This window comes from Anabrus simplex, chromosome 1 (genome assembly GCF_040414725.1).
Source record: "Anabrus simplex isolate iqAnaSimp1 chromosome 1, ASM4041472v1, whole genome shotgun sequence".
Lineage (NCBI taxonomy): Eukaryota > Metazoa > Arthropoda > Insecta > Orthoptera > Tettigoniidae > Anabrus > Anabrus simplex.
The window spans coordinates 1,578,035,838-1,578,061,431 of NC_090265.1; the positions used below are offsets into that span (position 1 = coordinate 1,578,035,838).

The following is a 25,594-nucleotide window of genomic DNA, read 5'->3' on the forward strand; positions in this document are numbered from 1 at the left end:
CCATCTCTCCACTGACAGCTTGAAACATACCACACAGTTGCACATCTCATCTCCTTACTCCCAAGTCTTCCCAGCCCAAAGCTTGCAACATTTTTGTGACTGTAGACTATTACTGCAGGCATCTATATTTAACTGTATCAGTGAGATTTTTTTAATTTATGGAGTTCGAGATGATATAAATGGAGACTGAAACAGCTGTGAATTTATTTTACTTATTTCCTTTGTATTAATTCAATTACTAAATTACTAAATGAAGCATATTAATGATTACAATATGCAGTAAGTTGAAAATTGACTGAAGAAGGTTTATATGAAAAAGTATGATTATCTGCATGGATCTCTAAGACTAGCTAAAGTACCCATTCTTTGTATGGATTTATGGAGAAAGGATTAAAGTGGTTAAAAGAATTGGTGGCATTAAGTATAAGTGTGACTTACAACACACTTTTGTGGACAATATTTATGTCCTCATCGGATACACACACATATATATACTAGCAAGATACCCGTGCTTCCCTACGGTATTATAATGAAATTTATAATTGAATGCTTATTGTTTTAGATATATAATCCGCCGAAATTCGCTATCAGACTCGTTTTCTGCGAGATTCCGCCAAAATTCGCGATCTGAATCGTTTTTTGACATTACGGTAACGTTCCTCCTATTTTTCAATCTTTTTTCCAGTAATCGATTTCGTAATTCCCGGGCTAGGTCCAGTAATTCTACCCGGTCAGTTGGGTCCCTAAATCTTTACCATCTTTTCCTATAAGCATTTTTAATATGGATCAAATCCTTCAGGAGATCCGGCGTGGTGTCGTCTTGGGTGCCTTAGCGGTACTGAACCCGCGGCCGGACTGCATTCTTAGTCATTACCCGTCCAGGACCCGTTTCCAGCACGGTCCGCACATTTGACGACGGTTCAGAATATTATTATTATTATTATTGTTATTATTATTATTATTATTATTATTATTATTATTATTATTATTATTATTATTATTATTATTATTATTATTATTATTATTATTATTATTATTATTATTATTATTATTATATATTCCGGACCCCACAGCAAGATGCAAGACCGCTACTTGGCGGTAAATGACATCTGCTGCCATTGTCATTTTTGACAATATGACCAGCACCATTGTCGCGCGTAGGCAAGTGTGCCGGATTTCTGGCGATACGAATGACATACTTCCGTGCATTATTGACCTTATTATAGAGGTGAACAATTTGACGGTCAATCTCATTTCTATCGTTTATTTCAAATGTGTTTACATTTTTATTTATATGCCAGGAGAATCTACTGTAATCTAAGAACGTTCTTCGAAGGAAAATATGGCTGTTGGAAACGAACCCCAGGAAAGATAAAAAATGATCGGTTTACGATCAGAATAAGTACATCGAAAATCTACAGCCTGTTTCCAGTCTTTCAATAGGGTCAGGAATGGAATGAATAAAGCCCCATCTAGCTGCGACAATAGGAATTATGCCGGCTGCAGTAGTACTCCCCTGGGGCAATGATCGATGAAGGACAAATGAAATGAAATATTAGACAGTGTTCCTGGAATGAATGATGACAGGGAAAACCGGAGTATCTGGAGAAAACCCTGTCCCGCCTCCATTTTGTCCAGCACGAATGCCACATGGAGTGACCGGGATTTGAACCATGGAAACCAGCTGTGAGAGGCCGGCGCGCTGCCGTCTTAGCAACAGAGGCTCCTTATAAGTACATTATGAACAGTAAAATCAATTGGTCTCACCTCCTTTTACACCTCACCGCCGTTAAGTTTATTTACACCGCCCCCCCCCCCCCAATATTAAAGGAAGGCGTGTTTCTTTATGTTTAAAGGAGATTCCAAACACCAATGTTCACCTCTATTACTTTCAGTTTTGAGATATAAGTATCCCCATAAAAATAATTCACTTTTTTCAATTCACTTTTTTCACTTCCTTTCACACTCCCCCCCCCCCCCCGCCAAGTGAATTTCCGGCAAAAAATACTTGTTTCTTTAATAGTAAAGGATCTTCTAAATACCAATTATCATGACTCTAACTTCTTCAGTTTTTGATTTATGTGTCCTCATGAAAGGAATTCAACTCCTTTTCACTCCCGCCCCCCAAGATGGTTTCCCCCCCAAAATGCGTTTTTTTGTTTTTTGTTGTTGTTTTTAAAGGAGATCCAAATACCAATTTTCACGTCTGTAACAACTTTAGTTTTTATTAGATATATGTATTCTAATACAATTAAGTCATTTAATTTTTCAATTCTTTCACCCCCCCCATTTCACTGGATTTTCCGAGAATATATCTTTCTTTACTTTTAAAGCAGATTCCAAATATCAAATTTCACGTCTGTAACGTCTTCATTTTTGAGATATCAGTAGCGTAATTAAAATAATTCAACACCATTTTCAGTCACTTTTACCCCCCCTCCACCCAAGTGGTAATTTCGAAAACTAAAAATACACGTTTCTTTATTTTTAATAGAGATAAAAAATACCGTTTTTCACCTCTGTAAGTTGTTAAGTTTTTGAGATATACTGCAGATGTTCTCATTTTGAAATTTCACCCCTTTTTAGTTCCCATTAAGTGGAGTTTCCAAGAACAAACCCCCTATGTTTCTTTATATTTACAGGAGATTCCAAATACCCACTTTTTACGTCTGTAATATCTTACGTTTCTCAGATATTCTGTAGATATTGTCTTTCAAAAAATTCACCCCACTTTGTCACTCCTGTTTAACTGCCATCAATTGGATTTTCCAAAAACAAGAAATACGTGTTTCTTTATTTTTAAAGGAGATCCCATACGCAAAGTTTCAGTTCTGTAATATCTTCAGTTTCTGAAATATATGTATCCTCATTAAAGGCATTCACCCTTTTACACCCCTCTTATAGCGATTTACAGAAAACAAAAAAATATGTATTCCTTTATTTTTAAAGGAGATTCTAAATACCAATTTTTACATCTGTAAACTTTTAAAGTTTTAAGATGTAGGCACACTCATTTTAAAAATTCACCCCTCTTTTCACCCCCCCCCATTATTTGGATTTTCCAAAAACAAAAACATACCTGTTTCTTTATTTTTAAAGTACATTCCAAATACCAATTTTCAGGTCTGTAATATCTTCAGGTTCCGAAATATAAGTAGCCTCATTAAAGGCATTCAACCCGTTTTTCACCCTTTTCCACCCTTTTGAGATTTTCCAAAAACGAAAAAATACCTGTTTCTTTATTTTGGAAGGAGATCCCAAACACCAATTTTCAGGTCTGTAATATCTTCAGTTTCTGAGATATAAGTATCCTCATTAAAGGCATTCAACCCCTTTTTCACCCCTTTTCACCCCTCCTATTGGGATTTTCTGAAAACAAAAAATACTAGTTTCTTTATTTTTAATGAAGATTCTAAATACCAATGTTTATATGTGTAAACTGTAAAAGTTTTGAGATATAGATGCACTCATTTTAAAAATTCACCCCCCTTTTCACCCTCCCATTAATTGGATTTTCCAAAAACAAAAAAAAATATGTGTTTCTTTATTTTTAAAAGAGATTAAATGTACCAATTTTCAGGTCTGTAATATCTTCAGTTTCTGAGATACAAGTACCGGTATCCTGATTAAAGGCATTGAACCACTTTTTCACCCTTTTTCACCCCTTCTATTGGGATGTTCTGAAAACAAAAAAATATGTGTTTCCTTATTTTTAAAGATGATTTTAAATACCAATTTTTGCATCTGTAAACCTATAAAGTTTTGAGATATAGATACACTCATTTTAAAATTTCAACCCCCTTTTCACCCCCTTAGCGACTGAATATCCAAAAATCCTCTCTTAGCGAGCACCTAGATCTTAATGTGAATATATCCCCAAAAGTTCATTTCTTTATGTCCAGTAGTTTTGGCTCGGCGATGATGAATCAGTCAGTCAGTCAGTCAGTCACGACAAGTTATTTTATATACACTGACTGACAGAGCAAATGCAACACCAAGAAGGAGTGGTCAGAACTTTATGCCAATTGCAGGGTAGACTGACGTCACTGAGGTATGCTCATGATGTGAAATGCGCCGCTGTGCTGCGCACGTAGCGAACGATAAATGGGACAGGGCATTGGCGAATGGCCCACTTCGTACCGTGATTTCTCAGCCGACAGTCATTGTAGAACGTGTTGTCGTGTGCCACAGGACACGTGTATAGCTAAGAATGCCAGGCCGCCGTCAACGGAGGCATTTCCAGCAGACAGACGACTTTACGAGGGGTATGGTGATCGGGCTGAGAAGGGCAGGTTGGTCGCTTCGTCAAATCGCAGCCGATACCCATAGGGATGTGTCCACGGTGCAGCGCCTGTGGCGAAGATGGTTGGCGCAGGGACATGTGGCACGTGCGAGGGGTCCAGGCGCAGCCCGAGTGACGTCAGCACGCGAGGATCGGCGCATCCGCCGCCAAGCGGTGGCAGCCCCGCACGCCACGTCAACCGCCATTCTTCAGCATGTGCAAGACACCCTGGCTGTTCCAATATCGACCAGAACAATTTCCCGTCGATTGGTTGAAGGAGGCCTGCACTCCCGGCGTCCGCTCAGAAGACTACCATTGACTCCACAGCATAGACGTGCACGCCTGGCATGGTGCCGGGCTAGAGCGACTTGGATGAGGGAATGGCGGAACGTCGTGTTCTCCGATGAGTCACGCTTCTGTTCTGTCAGTGATAGTCACCACAGACGAGTGTGGCGTCGGCGTGGAGAAAGGTCAAATCCGGCAGTAAATGTGGAGCGCCCTACCACTAGACAACGCGGCATCATGGTTTGGGGCGCTATTGCGTATGATTCCACGTCACCTCTAGTGCGTATTCAAGGCACGTTAAATGCCCACCGCAACGTGCAGCATGTGCTGCGGCCGGTGGCACTCCCGTACCTTCAGGGGCTGCCCAATGCTCTGTTTCAGCAGGATAATGCCCGCCCACACACTGCTCGCATTTCCCAACAGGCTCTACGAGGTTTACAGATGCTTCCGTGGCCAGCGTACTCTCCGGATCTCTCAACAATCGAACACGTGTGGGATCTCATTGGACGCCGTTTGCAAACTCTGCCCCAGCCTCGTACGGACGACCAACTGTGGCAAATGGTTGACAGAGAATGGAGAACCATCCCTCAGGACACCATCCGCACTCTTATTGACTCTGTACCTCGACGTGTTTCTGCGTGCATCGCCACTCGCGGTGGTCCTACATCCTACTGAGTCGATGCCGTGCGCATTGTGTAACCTGCATATCGGTTTGAAATAAACATCAATTATTCTTCCGTGCCGTCTCTGTTTTTTCCCCAATTTTCATCCCTTTCGAACCACTCCTTCTTGGTGTTGCATTTGCTCTGTCAGTCAGTGTATATACTAGCAAGATACCCGTGCTTCGCTACGGTATTATACTGAAATTTGTAATTGAATGCTTATTGTTTTAGATATATAATCCGCCGAAATTCGCGATCTGATTCCTTTTCTGCGAGAATCCGCCAAAATTCGCGATCTGTCTCGTTTTCTAATAGGTTACGGCAAGTTTCCTCCCATTTTTCAATCTTTCTTTCCAGCAATCGATTTCGTACTTCCCGGGCTAGGTCCAGGTATTCCACCCAGTTAGTTGGGTCCCTAAATCTTTGCCATCTTTTCCTATACGCATTTTTAATATGGATCAAATCCTTCAGGGGATCTGTCGAGGTGTCGTCTCGAGTGCCTTGGCGGTAGCCTACTGAACCCGCGGCCGGACTGCATTCTTTGTCATTAGCCATCCAGGACCCGTTTCCAGCGTGGGCGGCACACATGTGACGACGGTCCAGAATATTATTATTATTATTATTATTATTATTATTATTATTATTATTATTATTATTATTATTATTATTATATGTTCTGGACCCCACAGCAATATGCAAGACCGCTACTTGGCGGTAAATTACATCTGCTGCCATTGTCATTGTTGACAATGTGACCAGCACCATTGTCGCGCGTAGGCAAGTGTGCGGGATTTCTGGCGATACGAATGACATACCTCCGTGTATTATTGACCTTATTATAGAGGTGAACAATTTGACGGCCAATCTCATTCCTACCGTTTATTTCAAATGTGTTTAAATTTTTATTTATATGCCAGGAGAATCTACTGTAATCTAAGAACGTTCTCCGAAGGAAAAGATGGCTGTTGAAAAAGAACCCAGGAAAGATTAAAAATGATCGGTTTATGATCAGAATAAGTACATCGAAAATCTACCGCCTGTTTCCTATCATTCGACAGGATCAGAGATGGAATGAATAAAGCCCAATCTAGCGGCGACAATAGGAATTGTGCCGGCTGCCGAAGCTCCCCTCTGGGGCAATGATCGATGAGTGACAAATGAAATGAAATATTGTACAGTGTTGCTGGAATGAATGATGACAGGGAAAGCCGGAGCATCCGGAGAAAAACCTGTCCCGCCTCCGTTTTGTCCACCACGAATGTCACATGAAGTGACCGGGATTTGAAACACGGAACCCAGCTGTGAGAGGCTGGCGCGCTGCCGCCTGAGCAACGGAGGCTCCTTATAAGTACATTATGAACAGTAAAATCAATTGGTCTCACCTTCTTTTAAACCCCACCGCCGTTAAGTTTATTTACCCCCCCCCCAAAAAAAAAGAAAACTAAAAGAAGGCGTCTTTCTTTATGTTTAATGGAGATTCCAAATACCAATGTTCACGTTTATTACCTTCAGTTTTGAGATATATGTATCCCATTAAAAATAATTCACTTTTTTAACTTCCTTTCACACTACCCCCCCCCCTTAAAAAGTGATATTAAGGCAAAAAATACTTGTTCCTTTAATAGGATAGGATCTTCTAAATACCAGTTTTCACCACTCTAACCTCTTCAGTTTTTGATTTATGTGTCCTCATGAAAGGAATTCAACTCTTTCCCCCCCCCCCAGATTGTTCCCCCCCGAAACGCGCTTTTCTTTGTTTTTAAAGGAGATCAAATACCAATTTTCACGCCTGTAACAACTTTAGTTTTTATTAGATGTATGTATTCTCATACAATTAAGTCAATTAAATTTTCAATCCTTTAACCCCCCAAACCCCCTTCATTGGATTTTCCGAGAATACGTGTTTGTTTACTTTTAAAGCAGATTCCAGAAATAAAATTTCACGTGTGTAACATCTTCATTTTTGAGATATCAGTAGCCTAATTAAAATAATTCGACACCATTTTCAGTCACTTTTACCCCCCCCCCCCACTACCCAAGTGGTATTTCCGAAAACTAAAAATACACGTTTCTTTACTTTAATAGAATAAAAAAATTACCATTTTTCACTTGTGTAACATGTTATGTTTTTTGAGATATACTGTAGAAATTCTCATTTTAAAATTTCACCCCTTTTTAGTTCCCCTTAAGTGGAGTTTCCAAAGACAAATCACCTATGTTTCTTTACACTTACAGGAGATTCCAAATACCCACTTTTTACGTCTGTAAAATTTTACGCTTCTCAGATATTCTGTAGATATAGTCTTTCAAAAAATTCACCCCAATTTGCCACTCCTGTTTAACCGCCATTAATAATTTTCCAAAAGCAAAAATATACGTGTTTCTTTATTTTTAAAGGAGATCCCATTTACAAATTTTCAGTTCTGTAATATCTTCAGTTTCTGAGATATATGTATCCTCATTAAAGGCATTCTACCCATTATTCACCCTTTTACACCCCTCCTATTGGGATTTAGAGAATACAAAGGAATACGTGTTCCTTTATTTTCAAGGGAGATTCTAAACACCAATTTTACATCTGTAAACGTTTAACGTTTTAAGATGTAGACACACTCATTTTAAAAATTCACCCCCCATTATTTGGATTCTCCAAAAACGAAAAAATACCTGTTTCTTTATTTTTAAAGTAGATCCCAAATACCAATTTTCAGGTCTGTAACATCTTCAGGTTCTGAAATATAAGTAGCCTCATTAAAGGCATTCAACATCTTTTTCACCCTTTTCCACCCTTCCTATTAGGATTTTCCGAAAACAAAAAAGTACGTGTTTCTTTATTTTTAAAGGAGATTCTAAATACCAAATTTTACATCTATAAACTTTAATAGTTTTGAGATATAGATACACTCATTTTAAAATTTTCATTCCCCCTTTTCACCCCCCATTATTTGGATTTTCCCAAAACGAAAAATACCTGTTTCTTTATTTTTAAAGTAGATCCCAAATACCAATTTTCAGGTCTGTAATATTTTCAGTTTCTAAGATATAAGTATTCTCTTTAAAGGCATTCAACGCATTTTCACCCCTTTTCACCCCTCCTATTGGGATTTTCCGAAAACAAAACATACGTGTTCCTTTATTTTTAATAAAGATTCTAAATACCAATTTTTACATCTCTGAACTTTAAAACTTTTGAGATATAGATGCACTTATTTTAAAAAATCACCCCCCTTTTCGCCCTCGCATTAATTGGAATTTCCCAAAACAAAAAAATATGGGTTTCTTTATTTTTGAAAGCGATCAAAAGTACCAATTATGAGGTCTGTAATATCTTCGGTTTCTGAGATATAAGTATTCTCTTTAAAGGCATTCAACCCATTTTTCATCCCTTTCCATCCCTCCTATTGGGATTTTCCGAAAACAAAAAAATACGTGTTCCTTTATTTTTAATGAAGATTCTAAATACCAATTTTTTCATCTCTAAACTTTAAAACTTTTGAGATATAGATGCACTCATTTTAAAAATTCACCCCTCCCCTTTCACCCTCGCATTAATTGGATTTTCCAATAACAAAAAAATATGTGTTTCTTTATTTTTGACAGCGATCAAAGTACCAATTTTGAGGTCTGTAATATCTTCAGTTTCTGAGATATAAGTAGCGGTATCCTGATTAAAGGCATTCAACCCCTTTTTCACCACTCCTATTGGGATTGTCTGAAAACAAAAAAATACGTGTTTCCTTATTTTTAAAGAAGATTCTAAATACCAATTTTCACATCTGTAAAGTTTTGAGATATAGACACACTCATTTTAAAATTTCACCCCCCTTTTCACCCCCTTAGCGACGGAATATCAAAAAATCCTCTCTTAGCGAGCACCTACATCTTAATATGAATATATCTCCAAACTTTCATTTCTTTATGTCCAGTAGTTTTAGCTCGGCGATGATGAATCAGTCAGTCAGTCAATCAGTCAGTCAATCAGTCAGGACAAGCTACTTTATATATATAGATATATACTAGCAAGATACCCGTGCTTCGCTACGGTATTATTCTGAAATTTATAATTGAATGCTTATTGTCTTAGATATATAATCCGCCGAAATTCGCGATCTGACTCGTTTTCTGCGAGAATCCACCAAAATTCCCGATCTGACTCGTTTTCTATTAGATTACGGCACGTTTCCTCCCATTTTTCAATCTTCCTTTCCAGCAATCGATTTCGTACTTCCCGGGCTAGGCTCAGGTATTCCTCCCGGTCAGTTGGGTCCGTAAATCTTTGCCATCTTTTCCTATAACTTTCAGGAGATCCGGCGTGGTGTCATATTGGGTGCCTTGGCGGCTCTGAACCCGCGACCGGACTGCATTCTTAGTCATTACCCGTCCAGGAGCCGTTTCCAGCGCGGTCCGCACATTTGACGACGGTCCGGAACAATATTATTATTATTATTATTATTATTATTATTATTATTATTATTATGTGTTGCTGGAATGGCTGATGACAGGGAAAACCGGAGTATCCGGAGAAAAACCTGTCCCGCCTCCGTTTTGTCCAGCACGAATGTCACATGGAGTGACCGGGATTTGAACCACGGAACCCAGCTGTGAGAGGCCGGCGCGCTGCCGCCTGAGCAACGGAGGATCCTTATAAAACCATTAAGAACAGTAAAATCAGTTGGTCTCACCTCCTTCTACCCCCCACCGCCGTTAAGTTTATTTACCGCCACCCTCCCCCCCAAAAAATATTAAAAGTAGGCTTATTTCTTTATGTTTAAGGGAGATTCCAAACACCAATGTTCACGTCTATTACCTTCAGTTTTGAGATATAAGTATCCCCATAAAAATAATTTACTTTTTTCACTTCATTTCACACTACCTCCCCCCCCCCCTTAAGTGAATTTTCCCGCAAAAAATACTTGTTTCTTTAATAGTAAAGGGTCTTCTAAATACCAATTATCACGACTCTAACTTCTTCAGTTTTTGATTTATTTGTCCTCATGAAAGGAATTCAACTCCTTTACACTCCCGCCCTCCAAGATGTGTTCCCCCCAAAACGCGTTTTTTTTTGTTTTTAAAGGAGATTCAAATACGAATCTTTACGTCTGTAACAACTTTAGTTTTTATTAGATGTATGTATTCTCATACAATTAAGTCAATTTCTCAATTCTTTCACCCCTCCCCCCACCTTCATTGGATTTTCCGAGAATACGTGTTTCTTTACTTTTAAAGCAGATTGCAAATATCAAATTTCACGTCTGTAACATCTTCATTTTTGAGATATCAGTAGCCTAATTAAAAGAATTCAACACCTGTGTCAGTCACTTTTACCCCCCCCTCCCCCACCACCACCACCACCAAAGTGGTATTTGCGAAAACTAAAAATACACGTTTCTTTATGTTCAATAGAGATAAAGATACCATTTTTCACTTCTGTAACATGTTAAGTTTTTTAGATATACTGTAAAAATTCTCATTTTAAAATTTCACCCCTTTTGAGTTCCCCTTAAGTGGCGTTTCCAAAAACAAATCACCTATGTTTCTTTACATTTACAGGAGATTCCAAACACCCACTTTTTATGTCTGTAACATTTTACGTTTCCAAGATATTCTGTAGATATAGTCTTTCAAAAAATTCACCCCAATTTGTCACTCCTGTTTAACCGCCATTAATTGGATTTTCCAAAAACTAAAAAATACGTGTTTCTTCAGTTTTAAAGGAGATCCCATATACAAATTTTCAGTTCTCTAATATCTTTCATTTCTGAGATATATGTATCCTCATTAAAGGCATTCAACAAATTTTTGGTATTTAGAGGAAACAAAAAAATACTTGTTCCTTTATTTTTAGAGGAGATTCTAACTACCAATTTTTACATCTGTAAATTTTAAAGATGTAGACACACTCATTTTAAAAAAAATTCACCCCCCTCCTTTTCACTCCCCAATATTTGCATTTTCCAAAAACGAAAAAATACGTGTTTCTTTACTTTTAAGGTAGATCCCAAATACCAATTTTCAGGTCTGTAATATCTTCAGGTTCTGAAATATAAGTAGCCTCATTAAAGGCATTCAACCCAGTATTCTCCCTTTTACACCCTATCCTATTGGGATTTTCCGAAAACGAAAGAATACGTGTTTCTTTACTTTTAAAGGAGATTCTAAATACCAATTTTAACACCTGTAAACTTTAAAAGTTTTGAGATATAGATACACTCATGTTAAAAAATCACCCCCTTTTCACCCCCATTAATTAGATTTTCCAAAAACAAAAAATACTTGTTTCTTTATTTTTAAAGGAGATCCCAAACACCAATTTTCAGGTCTGTAATATCTTCAGGTTCTGAAATATAAGTAGACTCATGAAAGGCATTCGACCCCTTTTTCAACCTTTTCCACCCTTCCTATTAGGATTTTCCGAAAACAAAATACACGCGTTTCTTTATTTTTAAAGGAGATTCTAAATACCAATTTTCACATCTATAACCTTTAAAAGTTTTGAGATATAGATACACTCATTTTAAAATATTACCCCCTTTTCACCCCCCCCCTTAATTGGATTTTCCAGAAACAAAAAACACGTGTTTCATTATTTTTAAAGGAGATCCCAAGCACCAATTTTTAGGTCTGTAATATCTTCAGTTTCTGAGATATAAGTAGCCGCATTAAAGGCATTCAACCCCTTTTTCACCCCTTTTCGCTCCTCCTATTGCGATTTTCTGGAAACAAAAAAAGATGTGTTTCTTTATTTTTAATGAAGATTCTAAATACCAATTTTCACATCTGCAAACTTTAAAAGTTTGGAGATATAGATTCACTCATTTAAAAAATTCACCCATTTTTCACCCTTCCATTAATTGGATTTTCCAAAAACAAAAAATACATTTTTCTTTATTTATAAAAGAGATCAAAAGTACCAATTTTCAGGTCTGTAATATCTTCAGTTTCTGAGATATAAGTACGGGTATCCTGAAAAAGGCATTCTACCCATTTTCCCCCATTTTCACCCTTTTTCACCCCTCCTATTGCGATTTTCTGAAAACAAAAATATGTGTTTCCTTATTTTTAATGAAGATTCTAAATACCAATTTTTACATCTGTAAACTTTTAAAGTTTTGAGATATAGATGCACTCATTTTAAAATTTCACCCCCCTTTTCACCCCCTTAGCGCCGGAATATCCAAAAATCCTCTCTTAGCGAGCACCTACATCTTAACATGAATGTATCCCCAAAATTTCATTTCTTTATGTCCAGTAGTTTTGGCTCGGCAATGATGAATCAGTCAGTCAGTCAGTCAGTCAGGACAAGTTATTTTATATATATAGATATATAGGTTATTACCACTCAACACTTGAGAGTACACCATGTGAAGCTGGCCATGCCTGAAGCACTGGTTCTCTAGATGCAGTCCTAACTACAATCTCTTAAGGATGAATGACAAGTATGATGGTATTAGTGGAGTGCGCAAGATGGAAACACGCTGGCCTTTGTCACAGCTCATCAAAAATATCCCCTCGATAATACTGAGCCCGATGGCTTTGACAATCAGTCTGGTGCCATTACACAGTCTGGGTGCATTCAAACTGCACAGCAGCATGACCAGTGCAATCACTTTAAGATGGAGTTTGTGGGATGGACTCCAGATATTTCTAAAGAATTTAAAAATTCCATTGCATAACCAAGAACCTGGTTATTGTCCGTAATGGTGTCAATGGAGAGGAAGGTGTGCAACCAGCATCACTGTATATGATGTCTGGGTTGTCATCCACTGGTGCTCTGATAAGATGACATTTGAATTGTTATGTAGGTGTGTTTCTTAAGTATTAGTAAGGTAAAAGGATCATTCTGGCAGATGTTAAAAATTCTGTGAGTGTTGTGTTAGAAGGATTTTGGATCTATTTCTGGAAGTTTCAGTCATTAAAATAGACATGCTGGCCATTTTTTAGATTGATCTTCAAATATGGGACCGTAGCATGTTTTTCGTGCAAGGGAAATCTGAGGATCCTCAACAGACCCTCATTTTTACTAATGTAGAATCCGTACTGGTACTTCAAACTTTCTCTCACTGGTTACCTTGACCACCTGGCTTATGAAGATTGAATGCAGCCTGACCACTGCCCTTGATGATGTACTTGCAGATGTACTTAATGTATTTGACAGAACTGCGAAATTCCATATTTATATGGGCATTGAACATTTTACACAGAAGTGAGCTGTACCGACTATCCAGGAATTGTCAATGTCAAGGTCTGTTGCTGGTGGTCACCATATTGATAAGATGATAAAGATGTTGATTCCCATAGGGAACCTGAAATATTTGTTCCGAATGAGTACATTTTGGTATTTTGATAAGAGCCGTGCAGCCACCATCTGCCGGACTTCTTCATCTGTACAAAGGGTTGCCATTCTCACTGTTCTGAGTCTTTTTGATGAGAGCTTTGAGGTATCCTCTACTACACTCTTGCCAATTTTGCATGCAAGTTGACTTGGGGTTATAAACACTGCAAAGAGCGATGGACCATGTTTTTCAGGATGATATCATTCAGAACAGGGTCAGTGATTTTTGGTTTGGTATTTTGGCACTTATAATGCCATCAAACTGTTAGGGCAAATTTTAACTAAAAGCCAAAATGTAAATATGGAACTGAGATTTTACCATTCTACTGTGTATATCTAGCATTGGACAGGATCAAAAATTTCACCCTTTGTCAAAATGGCTATACATTTTTCTATCGGAACACTTCGGCTATGATGTAATATAGATTAGTTGGTTTTTGGCCTACGAGCTGCTCTGACAAAAATCTGACCACTTGGGATTGCAAGTCATTGTTATGAACATGTCAGGCAGCTCATAATATCTGATGTATGCTAATGCATCTTGTGCATGCTCATACCCATTCCAGTGAATGATGATGGCAAGATGACAACCCTGGCCCAAGTTATTGGCAAAGATAATAATGAAAATGACTGAACAAATAAACTACAGCCCACAACAGTTCTCAAATATGGATAAGCACACTTCGCACTCTCAGCAATACAATATTGTAACCTCCAAACGTTTTCCACAGAATAGCAGGTTCATATTTTAGCTCACCTGTTGAAAAACAAACAATGACTTTACACAAATGATGATGAACATGGCTTCACATGACCCCTACTTATGTACAATATGAGTACTGATGATAGTATAGAAGATTATGAAACAGTTGATTCACGCGAATAAATTTAAACTCTGAATGCTTTGTGAAATACATCAAAATGACTTATGATCGACTTACAACATTTTGGAAGAAAGCTGCTCCCTGTCCCTTGTGTTACAGTATAATACTATTATCTTGGGACTGTTAACAAATACAGTACATGTAAACTACTCAACAATACTGGCCTGTTTTGAAAAGCTGATGATGTATAGAGAATGTAATATGTATTGATGAGTTAGATTTCAACATTCTTGAAAGAGCTCCCAGAGCTACTTCCTCTCACTAAAAGCCTGTATGAAATTGTGAAGTACCTAACAGGAGTTAGAAGGGCCCTTGCTATTCATACAATCTCTTCCATATGATTGTAGTGCAGATGCCTAATTTCTGAAAGTTTGTTACCTGTAATGATTAGAATCTACATGTTTATACCTACTTACTAGTGATGAGTGTAGAGGATGGATGAGATATAGTAAACAAATTACATAGACTTAGAGACGACATTTTATTTACAAAAACACATAAGTGACATACATACACTTTACTTGGAACCAACAATATATTGATCTTAAGTTAAATAGTATTTTGTTTTTTTAAATAACAATCTTGAAAAGAACAGTGAATTCATCTGAGCGTAAAGTATGTATATAACTGCTGTCCACATAATTTATGTGTCTGGAAGAAAGGGACTGAGATGAAATGTAACAATGAACCAAATGGGAGATGGGAATCTTTTGTACATCACACACAGTTGTGTTCATTAGGAAATACAACATAATCATCGACCATCATTTAAAATATACTGGTTCAAATCACTCCAAGAAGTAACTTGAATTCATTCCTAGTTTAACTCTAGTGAAGGTTGGGGAAAAACACGGGAAGAAATATCAACGTAACACACACTTGTCAAAACAAGATGAGCATTTAGCAGGCAGTCTAGCACTTAGCATCACACCTAAGGCTTCAGAGTGTCCATGTTTATTAAATTATCACTCATAATATTGTTCATTTCTTCTTCATTTTCGGAGTCCCAACTTTCTGAGTGCCTTAAGATCCACTTCACCATAATAGTCCTCACTGCAGGAAAGTAGGCAAAAGTATTAGTGCCAATGTAAAAATAGCTATAAATTGCATTAAAAGAAATATATATACATACATAATAATTATTTTAAACTGATTATGTTTCATCAAAATAATATTTACATTTCTTCCTAATTTCCAAGAATCTGTTATCCAAACTCGTTACAACTAAACATACATTTACTGTATTCAGCGACACATACACTATATATTGGTGAAATCAGTGTTAGTAACATCTAGCTAAGCCATAGAAGATTGTAAATCTCTATAATTCCCTTAAAAGGACTATAAATATCAAAATGTTAGGTGATGGTAATAGTAGGCATGCAATTAAACCACATTACAGTATTTGGGATATCAGCTTATGCAGAGCTATTAGGTTATTTCTAAGGAGTTCATATGATGAAAACCTCAAAGCAGATATTATTCTAGGTTCAAAGTTACAATAGCTGACATCCCAAAAGACCACATTAGACTACAACAGACAGCTGAAGCAGCTGAAGTAGTACAGAAAACAGCAGTACACCCATGCAGACAGTCGTTGATCTACTATACCTTGTAAAAGATTTTCAGGTAGCAGTGAGTTGAGGATACTTTAATTCCAAAGTTAGGGAAGAGGAATTCCTTATCAGGTGAAAGTGTGTATCTTGTGTCCAAATGGTGATGTTTGTTTACAAGTGTGACACGCTGAATGTACCATTGGTGTCGTACACCAATAACATTTTAAAATCAGACGCAGTTGAGGTTGTAAAATGTGTAGACGTAAACAATATTTAATTTTAAAAATTTGAAATAGTAATGCAATGAAGTGTATCTGTACATTGAATTATATACATAGCCATATGGAGTAATTTCATTTCTCGGAGAGCAACCAAAAAATTGTCCTTAGAAGAGGGCAATCTCTATTGCTTTCACTACTTTTCATACTAAACTGTCTTCATGTAATTGTGTGTGCGGACAACATTAAGTGATGATTTCTACTATCGTTTTCTACTATGTTTTCATTTTCTTCTCAATGTGTTTAATAAGGGAGGCTAATAGAACTAGCCTATAATAAATTGCACTTACGAGAAGTTGCAGACATCCCACTGATGAGATTTATGAGAATTTTCTAATCGCTTGGTCATCGAAGAAAAGTAGCAGTCTGGAATGTTGATGGTCACAAGAAATTGTCTTGAAAATGCATGTTTTAATTTTCTTAAGCTAGAGTTAAGGTAAAAGTGATGTTATAGGTGTTGTGTGTGATTATGCGGCATCATCGGGCCTCGCGTTTGGTGGGGCGGCCCTGCTGCCGGGGGCTTGAGGGACTGGGGGACGTGGCTTGATGGAGGCCTTGTTGGAGGAGGCCCCACTGCGACTCTGACCGTTGGACTGGACACCGGCCAACAGCTCACTCTTGCGGATACTCTTCAGATCCAGGTCACCGTAGTAATCCTCGCTAAGGTGGATGTGATGGAGGTGAACGAGACAGATTAGAGAGAAGAACGAAAGGAAGAAAAGAAATAGAGAGACAAAATAAAAACAAGAGTTGTAATGAAATCATGCTTTTATCATGCTAACCAACTTAGGTATATTCAGACCTTGGTGTTTTTCAATCCTTGCATTTTAAACAGTATGGCCTTGAGTTTTGAAATCAACAACCATGGTGGTGATTACAAAAGCAAAATTAAAACTTGCAAGGCAAGTTACATCTACCTAGGTATATGTTTTTGCACATAGAATGAAGTAAAGCTATCAGGTTCATTACAATGACAAATTGTAGGTGTAACTAATTTTTTTCCCTACATCTCTTCTATGATTCACAGAAGTCATGAGATTCAGCAGTAAACTGAATGCTACCTCAAGTATTTTTATGCCAGGAATATTATACTATTCATCCATTTTTGTTTGCCATGCTGAAGAGTTTAAATATAATACTCTGTAGTAATTCATATTAATGCAGGCCTATTCAGCATCAGACAATGGATAATTTCAGTTCTGAATGCCTCTGCTAGTTTTATGGCTGAATCATGTTTAAGGGAATCAGTTGATGTAAAATTCCCTACCACAGGATATACCTTGGTAGAGTGAAGAAGGATTTATAAATATCAGTGAAGTTAGAACTGAATTAAAATAAAACAAAATGACAAAAAAAAATGCTTCTTGCAGCTGTTGGATGTGGCTTCCTTCATAACACACTCTCCTCCAAAAGCCCTTTTACTGGAGTCACTGAGTGGCAAACTGATTAGTTATATTCCTTACTTCCTTCCCTGCTTTGGATTGTGGTAATGTTCATTCAAAACCCATACAGTGTAAAGATTGTATGTATTAGATCCATTGTTAAACAATAATGTGCCACGATCCACTCAAAACTTGTAACTTGAGGCTGGAAGATTGGATTTCTCTCTCTACTAATAGCATGATATAAATTAATTGAACTGTGAATAGTAGAAATGAGTTAAAATGTGCAAGAAAATTTCCTGATTACCTCTAAAAACACAGTCTGAATATACCTAACATAACATAATCATCAAGACATAACAGAACAATGAAATTTTTTTGCAATCTTATTCATGTGCAATATCATTACTCTTGTTTAGAAAATAATTGTGTTAATGTAGTGCTTAGAGTGCACAGAATTATTTAGTACTGGAATGATTGGCATCCAGAAATATGCATGGCATTTATGATAGTCTCAATATCAAATGACCATTCTATTTCTGGAAGCTCAAAAACATAACCATCAATTATTTGTGCTCAATGCAGTAGTTGCCTTGTAATTCAATTTCATTAATACTTCTTATTAGACATAGCTGTTAACACAGATACTGATAATTTAGTTGCAAGGTAAATACCAGAAACTTCAAACTAATACACGAATACCAACACCAGCACACAGAAATAGAGCATGTGGATAGTTACTAGAAGGTGTGCAATAGTCCCTCTATACACATACACAGTTGTCCGAGAAAAGAATCTACATGACTTTTAAGAAATAGTATTGCATTACTTAACTCTAAAATAATAAGAATTTTAGGGAAATTAAATATTATAAAAGCATATGTTTGAGAAGATAAAATCAAATATGGGCCACAATCTCATCTATAACAAACTTAGTTTCATTGGTATCAATCTGCAGAAAATGAGGTGTGCCTAAGAGAATTAGACAAACATATAATGAATACATTTCTTTAACTGATATAAAGGAGAAGCCTTCTTTTTACAAGTATTGTGGAAAGGACAGTATTAACAATGATATAGACCAAAAAAATATTAAAATCAATGTGGTTTTGTTCAACACAAAGTTGTTGGAAATGGATTTTCCAGAATACATCAAGAAATGTTGAAATATTAAGAAAGGTAATAGGTAGTTATGATTATATTTATCACATAAAAATGTACAAGTTGGATGATGCAATGCATAGGTTACTAGTCAACTAGGGCCATATCATTCATGAGAATACATTTGTAAGAACAGTAATGAACTTCTCTGCAAATAACCTCAGCCTTTGTGGGTGAGGATAACTTCCGAAAGTAACCAGGGAAACCTGACCCCTACAGAGCGTGTATGTAGGGTTGGTTGAAATATCCAATACAACCCGCGGACCAACAGGTAGCCCAATTCCTGGGGGCTTTGAAATACTGGGACACCCTCTCTCCAGGGGTCATAAATATGGAGGGCCCTGCCCTGGGTTATGGGTGAAGTCCTCAACGGCATCTTCGACGGAGAAGATGAACTTTGGTATGGTGGAGATGGCAGAAGGGCAAATCCGTAGTGTCTGTACTCCAGAGGAGTGGCTACGAAAGGTATCTGTCTCCATGTTAGGGGCAGCCTAAGTTTGAACCTGGCAGTAGGTATAAAATGCCTTTGGGTGTGGCGAGCCCATTGTAACAATAGCCTATATGGATAAAGCAGATATGGTGCCTCAGAAAAGTTTAGGGTGTCTCCTGCTAAAAGTGACGCGCAGCTGTTTGGGTGCTGGGAGAACTGTGAGAAGTGGGCAACCAGCACCAAATTACATCAAGATTGTGACAGTAAATGTCCTGACACTGATGGGAAAGACAGAAGAACTGGTTGACTTCGTGAAAGAAAAAGATATAGCCATACTTGGACTGTGTGAGACCAAGAAGAGGGGTATAGGAGAGATTCCTCTGAAAAAAGGATACAGGCTGTATTACAGCAGAGGACCTGAAGCAAAAAATGGAGTAGCCATCATACTTAGAAAAGAAATCCAAGAATATGTGGAGTCTACAAAATGCATCAGCGATAGGATGATGGTGACGAGACTCCAGTTTGAAAATGGCATGAAAGATCTATTCCAGTTGTATTCCCTACAAATGGGTTGCATAGATGAACATCTAGAGGAATTTTTAGAGAAAGTGGAGAGACAGAAGATAATGAAGTGCTATTGATGGGAGATCTAAATGCACAAGATGGAATGAAAAGACAAGGAAGGGAAGATGTTGTAGAGCCATTTGGATATGGAAACATAAATCCAGAAGGCGAGTTGTTGGTGGACTTTTACATGAGGAATCAAATGATTGTTGGAAACACTTGGTTTAGGAAGAAGAACAGTCAGAAGATTACAAGGTATGGTTGGGGAGACAGACAAACAAAGACCATGATTGATTATGTAATCATCGAGAAAGATCACCAGAAGAACCTTTTAGATGTTACAGACATGCCTGAAGAAGCCTTTGGTGGAGATCATAGAGTTGTGATAGGAAAACTGGAACTGAAAGTGGGAAAGATTGAAGAAACCCCATTAAGAAGAGAAAAAAGAATTAAAGTATGGAAGTTGAAGGAGAAAAGCATACAAGAAGAATTTCAAAGTGAAGTAATACCCTTGGTACCCAGGATGGAGCTGGGGAATGTTGAAGATGAATGGAAAAGATTTAAGGAAGCACTGGTTGGATGTGCAGAAAAAGTATGTGGTAGAACATCAGGAAATGTGAAAGACAAAGAGATACACTGGTGGAATGATAGGGTAAAGTGAAGGAAAAGAAAATGGTATGGTAAACATGGAGAACATAAAGACTGAAGAAAGTAGAAGAAAATATATGGAGGCAAAGAATTTGGCCAAGAAAGTAGTAGAGGAAGAAAGAGGAAAAGCTGGGCCTTACTCACACAGAAATTGAGAGATGATATGCAGGGCAGCAAGAAAGGTATCTTAAGAAACAAAAAGAGATATCAAGTAAGCACCAGATTTGTGAAGGTGAAGACGGCATAATAACAAAGCCAGAAGAAATAAGAAATAGATGGAGAGAGTATTTTCAGAAGTTGCTGAATATGAGAAATAATGACAGTCATTTAATGGACTACCAGGAAAGGCAATTAGTTGATGAAGAAATGGATAAAGAAATTACATTGAATGAAAATTGAAATGGCAGTAAGAAAGCTGAAGAATGGAAAAACTGCTGGAATAGATGAAATTTCAGTGGAGATGATAAAGGCAGCTGGAGCTGTAGGCCTGCAGTGGACATATCGAGTTCTCAGGATTGTCTGGGAGAATAAGGAGGTCCCTGAGGATTGGTAGAAAGGAATAATCATCCCAATTTTCAAGAAAGGCGATAAGAAAGTATTGAAGAATTACAGGGGAATTACTCTGATATCCTATGTTGCTAGGCTAATGGAGAGGATGTTGGAAAGTAGGATAAAGTTGAGGGTTGAAATTCAGATACAGGAAAATCAATTTGGTTTCAGAAGTGGAAGATCAACAATAGAGCCCGTTTTCATTATGAGACAACTGATAGAAAAGCAATGAGAGTATGGGAATGATATGATGATGGCATTCATTGACATTGAAAAAGGCATATGACAGTTTCCCCAGGACAAAAGTTTGGGACAGTCAGGTGCAAAAAGAAATTGGACAGGGATTAATAAAAATGATCATGACAGTGTACAAGGAATCTTGTAGTTGTATGCAAACACAAGTTGGAAGGACAAGTTGGTTCAAAATCACTAGTGGGCTTAGATAGGGAAGTGTTCTATCACCAATTCTGTTTACAATAGTAATGGATAACATCATGAAAACAGCAAAAGCAGCATATGGAGGAAGAGAATGAACATGTTGTTATTTGCAGATGATATTGTGATTTGGGGAGAAGACAACGAGAAATGAACATGTTGTTACTTGCAGATGATATTGTGATTTGGGGAGAAGACAACGATGAAGGTTCAAGAACAGCTGGATGTGGTGAATGGGAAGATCAAAGAATGTGAATTGAAAATAAGTGTAGAACAAAGTAAAACTGTTGTTATGACTAGAGGGGAGAAGGAAGGGAAAGGTCAGATTAAACTTGCAGACAAGCCCCTGGAAGTAGTGGAGATGTTCAAATACCTGGCAAGTGAATTAATGGAGAATGCTCGACTGGATGCTGAAATTAGTAAGAGAATTCAAGCTGGAAGCTGTTTCTACCATAGTTTAAGAAACATGTTATGGGACAAAGATGTTCCAAAGGAAGCAAAGGAAACTATGTACAAGATGTATTATGTACCCATAACAACTTACAGAGCAGAAACTTGGACAATGACAAAGAAGGATGAGAGTTGAATACAGGCAGCCAAAATGAAGTTGAGGCGTATGATACATAAAGTAGTAGAGACAAAATAAGGAATGAGGAAAAAGTGGGAAGAAATTGGAGTGGGAAAAATGAATGAAAGAATAAAGAAGAGCCAATTAAGATGGTTTGGGCACATAAAGTGAATGAGTGATGAAAGAATGCCAAATAAGGTGATGGAAATGCAAATACAAGGAAGGAGGGGTCGTGGAAGACCACGATTGAGATGGAAGGACACAATCCAATGCAGTATTAGAGAAAGAAACCTGGACTGGGACACAATGTTGGAGGAGGAGTGGTGGAAAGACCAAAGAAAGTGGAGAGGAATCATATTAATGATATCAAGGTAAGATATCTTGAAGAAGAAGTGACAACATCAAGAGAGGAGAGGGGTCTGCATTATAGCAGAGTTAACTGAATTCTATGTATACAAGTAATATTGAAGACAAACATCTATAGAGCAGTAATAAGTGAAGTCTGGCACTTCAAAAATGTAGAAGGAAACTGTAACTGGCTTTAGATGAGTAGGTGTTATGCAGTTCTGAATATAAGAATAATAACAAATTGGAAGAGGAGGAATAAGAATAAAAAAAACAATGCCTGCATACATGCAAAGAGAATACTTTCTTCCAAGAGAAAAGAAATACTGCTTTTTCAATAAGATGTGAAATAAGTCTGAGAAATAATTTTTCAATGTCCTTAATAACCTCACAAAGGTATATCATCATTGCACCTCGAAATACCGTTATGTGACAATGGTGAGGGGAGAAATACTGACCCACAGCACATGTATCACTTAGAATGAAAATTTGTTGATATAGTTCATGCAATACTGAACTTAAGATGGCAGAACCTTTCTGGTCAGAGTTATTAGCTGAAATATTACCACATAGCAGTTTTTCTAGGTACAACAATGATACGTGGAGAAAATAATGCAAATTTATCAATGCTACTTAAAGCCACACAAGATTCTTTCACTCTGACATGAAGCACACATTCTACATGTTACTATGGCTACTGAAGCCTATTTATTGTAAACACAACGTACATTTGTTCTATGGGCTGGGTATGGACAGTATCATGCAGGTAGGGACTGGGTGAAGGGATAACAAACTTTTACCTTGCCATTGTCACAGTATATCATGGCTCTATTTTAATAGATGGTAATACATTGGGATTATGGATCTAGTGTGAGTTCTTATCTTCTGGTTCCATAAACTTCTGTGATTAACTGTCTACACTTGAAGATTAATATTCCTGAAATAGTATCTCTAAGATGTTACTGTCTGGATCTCACAGAGACTTATTTTACAATGCCATTCATGGTCTTACGATGCCAACAATAAATATGACAAATACCTAGAGTTTATGTATAGAATTTTATTGTTATTGCCTAAATCCAAACTGATACCGGTACCATACTTGACTTCAAGTCTTAATTGCCAGTGGATATTATTTTTTGAAGAAAATTTCTTTGTCCAGGCAAAAGATTCTTGTGACTAGTAATTTTCAACTGTTACTTGTCAGCATGAATTAGAATTGAACCAACTACCTCCAGTTCAGTGATAACTAAACCAATCACTAACTAGAATCTATAGTAGGGCCTATAAACATAACCATTATATGTCATTATAACCTTTTTTTACAGTCTGTCAAATATAAAATACAAATTTATGGAAACACTATGCCATACTGGTACTGTATCTGTAGAAGAGAACATTGTTATTAATGTTTTCTATTCTAGGTATGTTATAGTGTTTTCATAAATTTGTATTTTGTGTTTGACATACCAATAAACTTAATGGTTAGGTATGGTATATTAACTTAGTCAACACTGATAAAAATGGCTTCCATCTTAACAAAATGGAAGTTACTGGTTCATAGCTGAGTGGAAATATAATCTTCGAGCAAATTTTAACTCCAATCAGCTTCCAAGTTATAGACCTTCTGGAGTTGTGCCTTCTAGACAGCCTGCTGCCAATTTTGACATTTCCTGATTGTACTGCTGTCTAACAATGAAAACAAAATACTGTTGGACTGTTCCTATAGCAGGGTTATATTTTGTCAGGAATACACCAAAAGAGAACATGCCCAGAACAAGAGAGTATGGAAAGCCAAGACTTTTAACAACCCTTCAAAAATCAACTACTGGTACCTCAGCTGGGATTGAAACTGTGAACTTGTCAAGAGCTTCCAGTTACAGTATGTTGCTGAATAAGGAGAGTATGAGATGTTACCTTTCAGAAGTACTTTGATAAAATACTTGGCTACTTTACTTCAAGATTTAGCATTGTAGTTTAAGGTACTGCAAAAAGACACTGGTTGATGTCTCTATATTTCAATCTGAGAGACACTGTGATCTAATTTAATTTTGCATTTTCTCTCTCTCTCTCTCTCTCTCTCTCTCTTGTGCATGTAAGCCACTAGCATGTGGACTTCTACCTGTTTCACAAAGAGTGAAGCTCATTCTTTCAAAGGAATACAGTAGCTATTTATTGATAGTCAGACTCACCAGCCAGGTACATCCTCAGGATCTTCGCAGTTACCAGTGCCGTCACTGTCACCAATCTTGAAGACAGTACCAATGGGACATCCGTACTCGCGAGCTGATCCCTCCATACACACATAATATTTACGGCAGTCCTCAGGATGGGGATGCCTTGAAAAGGAGCCAGAATTGACCAGCTCTCCAGCAGCGGGGCAGTTGCTGAAACCTCCGGCCACTTCTGAAATATGATAAAGTTCATCAGTAACGTCAAAGCTTAATGAAAAGAACTTTACTTACAGGCCAAGTCAACTGGCATCCAGTCGAATAGCCTATATCTATTGTGATTGTACTACATCAGCATCATGCTTGGCATTATTATGACCAGATGTTTATAAATAAATTATTCATATTAACTCAGATAAACCAGTAAATTGGATTAAGATAGTCATTGCACAGTGTATGAAAACGGATCATTCTTCCAGACGTTTATTAGAGAAATTAATCATCTTATGTCCAGCACTTTGGCTGAATGCTCAGTGTAGTGGCCTTTGGTTCAGAGGGCCCCAGGAGTCCCGGCCAGGTCAGAGATGTCAATCTTAAATGGTTAATTCCCTGCCTTACAAGGGCTGCTCTAGACTAGCAATAGCTACTCTAAGTGTAATAATAATGTTAATAATAATAATAATAATAATAATAATAATAATAATAATAATAATAATAATAATAATAATAATAATAATAATAATAATAATAATAATAATAATAATAATAATAATAATAATAATAAACTCTGTAGAGAGATTTGAAATTGAACCCATTAATATGCATTCTAGTGATTAGGAATTGTATACTACCACCTTTCCTACCCTGTTGGCCAATATTCAGATTTGTGATTTTTGTTTTCCACCATCGGGATTCGAACCAGCTAACCACAGTGTCAGACCATAAAGATTTGATGCCTTAATGACCATGGTCATCTGGCAGGCTCAGGGGCAAAGTCGATTTTTAAAGCATGTATTGAGAGTGGGGAAATTTGCACTGACAAGGCTGGTTTATGAACTAGCT

At 37.3% G+C, this 25,594-nt stretch overlaps 1 protein-coding gene across 2 annotated transcripts in view; it reads right to left on the reverse strand.

The window, feature by feature from the left end:
• Window positions 1-14,907: 14,907 nt before the first annotated feature.
• The window catches only part of Gasp (Chitin binding Peritrophin-A domain-containing protein Gasp), a 39,548-nt gene continuing 28,861 nt past the window's right edge, over window positions 14,908-25,594 (reverse strand). Inside the window, exons 4-6 of one of the 2 annotated variants that reach the window (XM_067138175.2) lie at window positions 24,554-24,767; window positions 16,057-16,939; window positions 14,908-15,498 (exon numbers count right to left, since the gene is read on the reverse strand). In XM_067138175.2, coding sequence (XP_066994276.1) covers window positions 16,747-16,939; window positions 24,554-24,767 — 407 coding nt within the window. In that variant the 3' untranslated portion in view covers window positions 14,908-15,498; window positions 16,057-16,746. The remainder of the gene's footprint in view (window positions 15,499-16,056; window positions 16,940-24,553; window positions 24,768-25,594) is intronic. The other variant, XM_067138176.2, reaches the window with a different exon arrangement.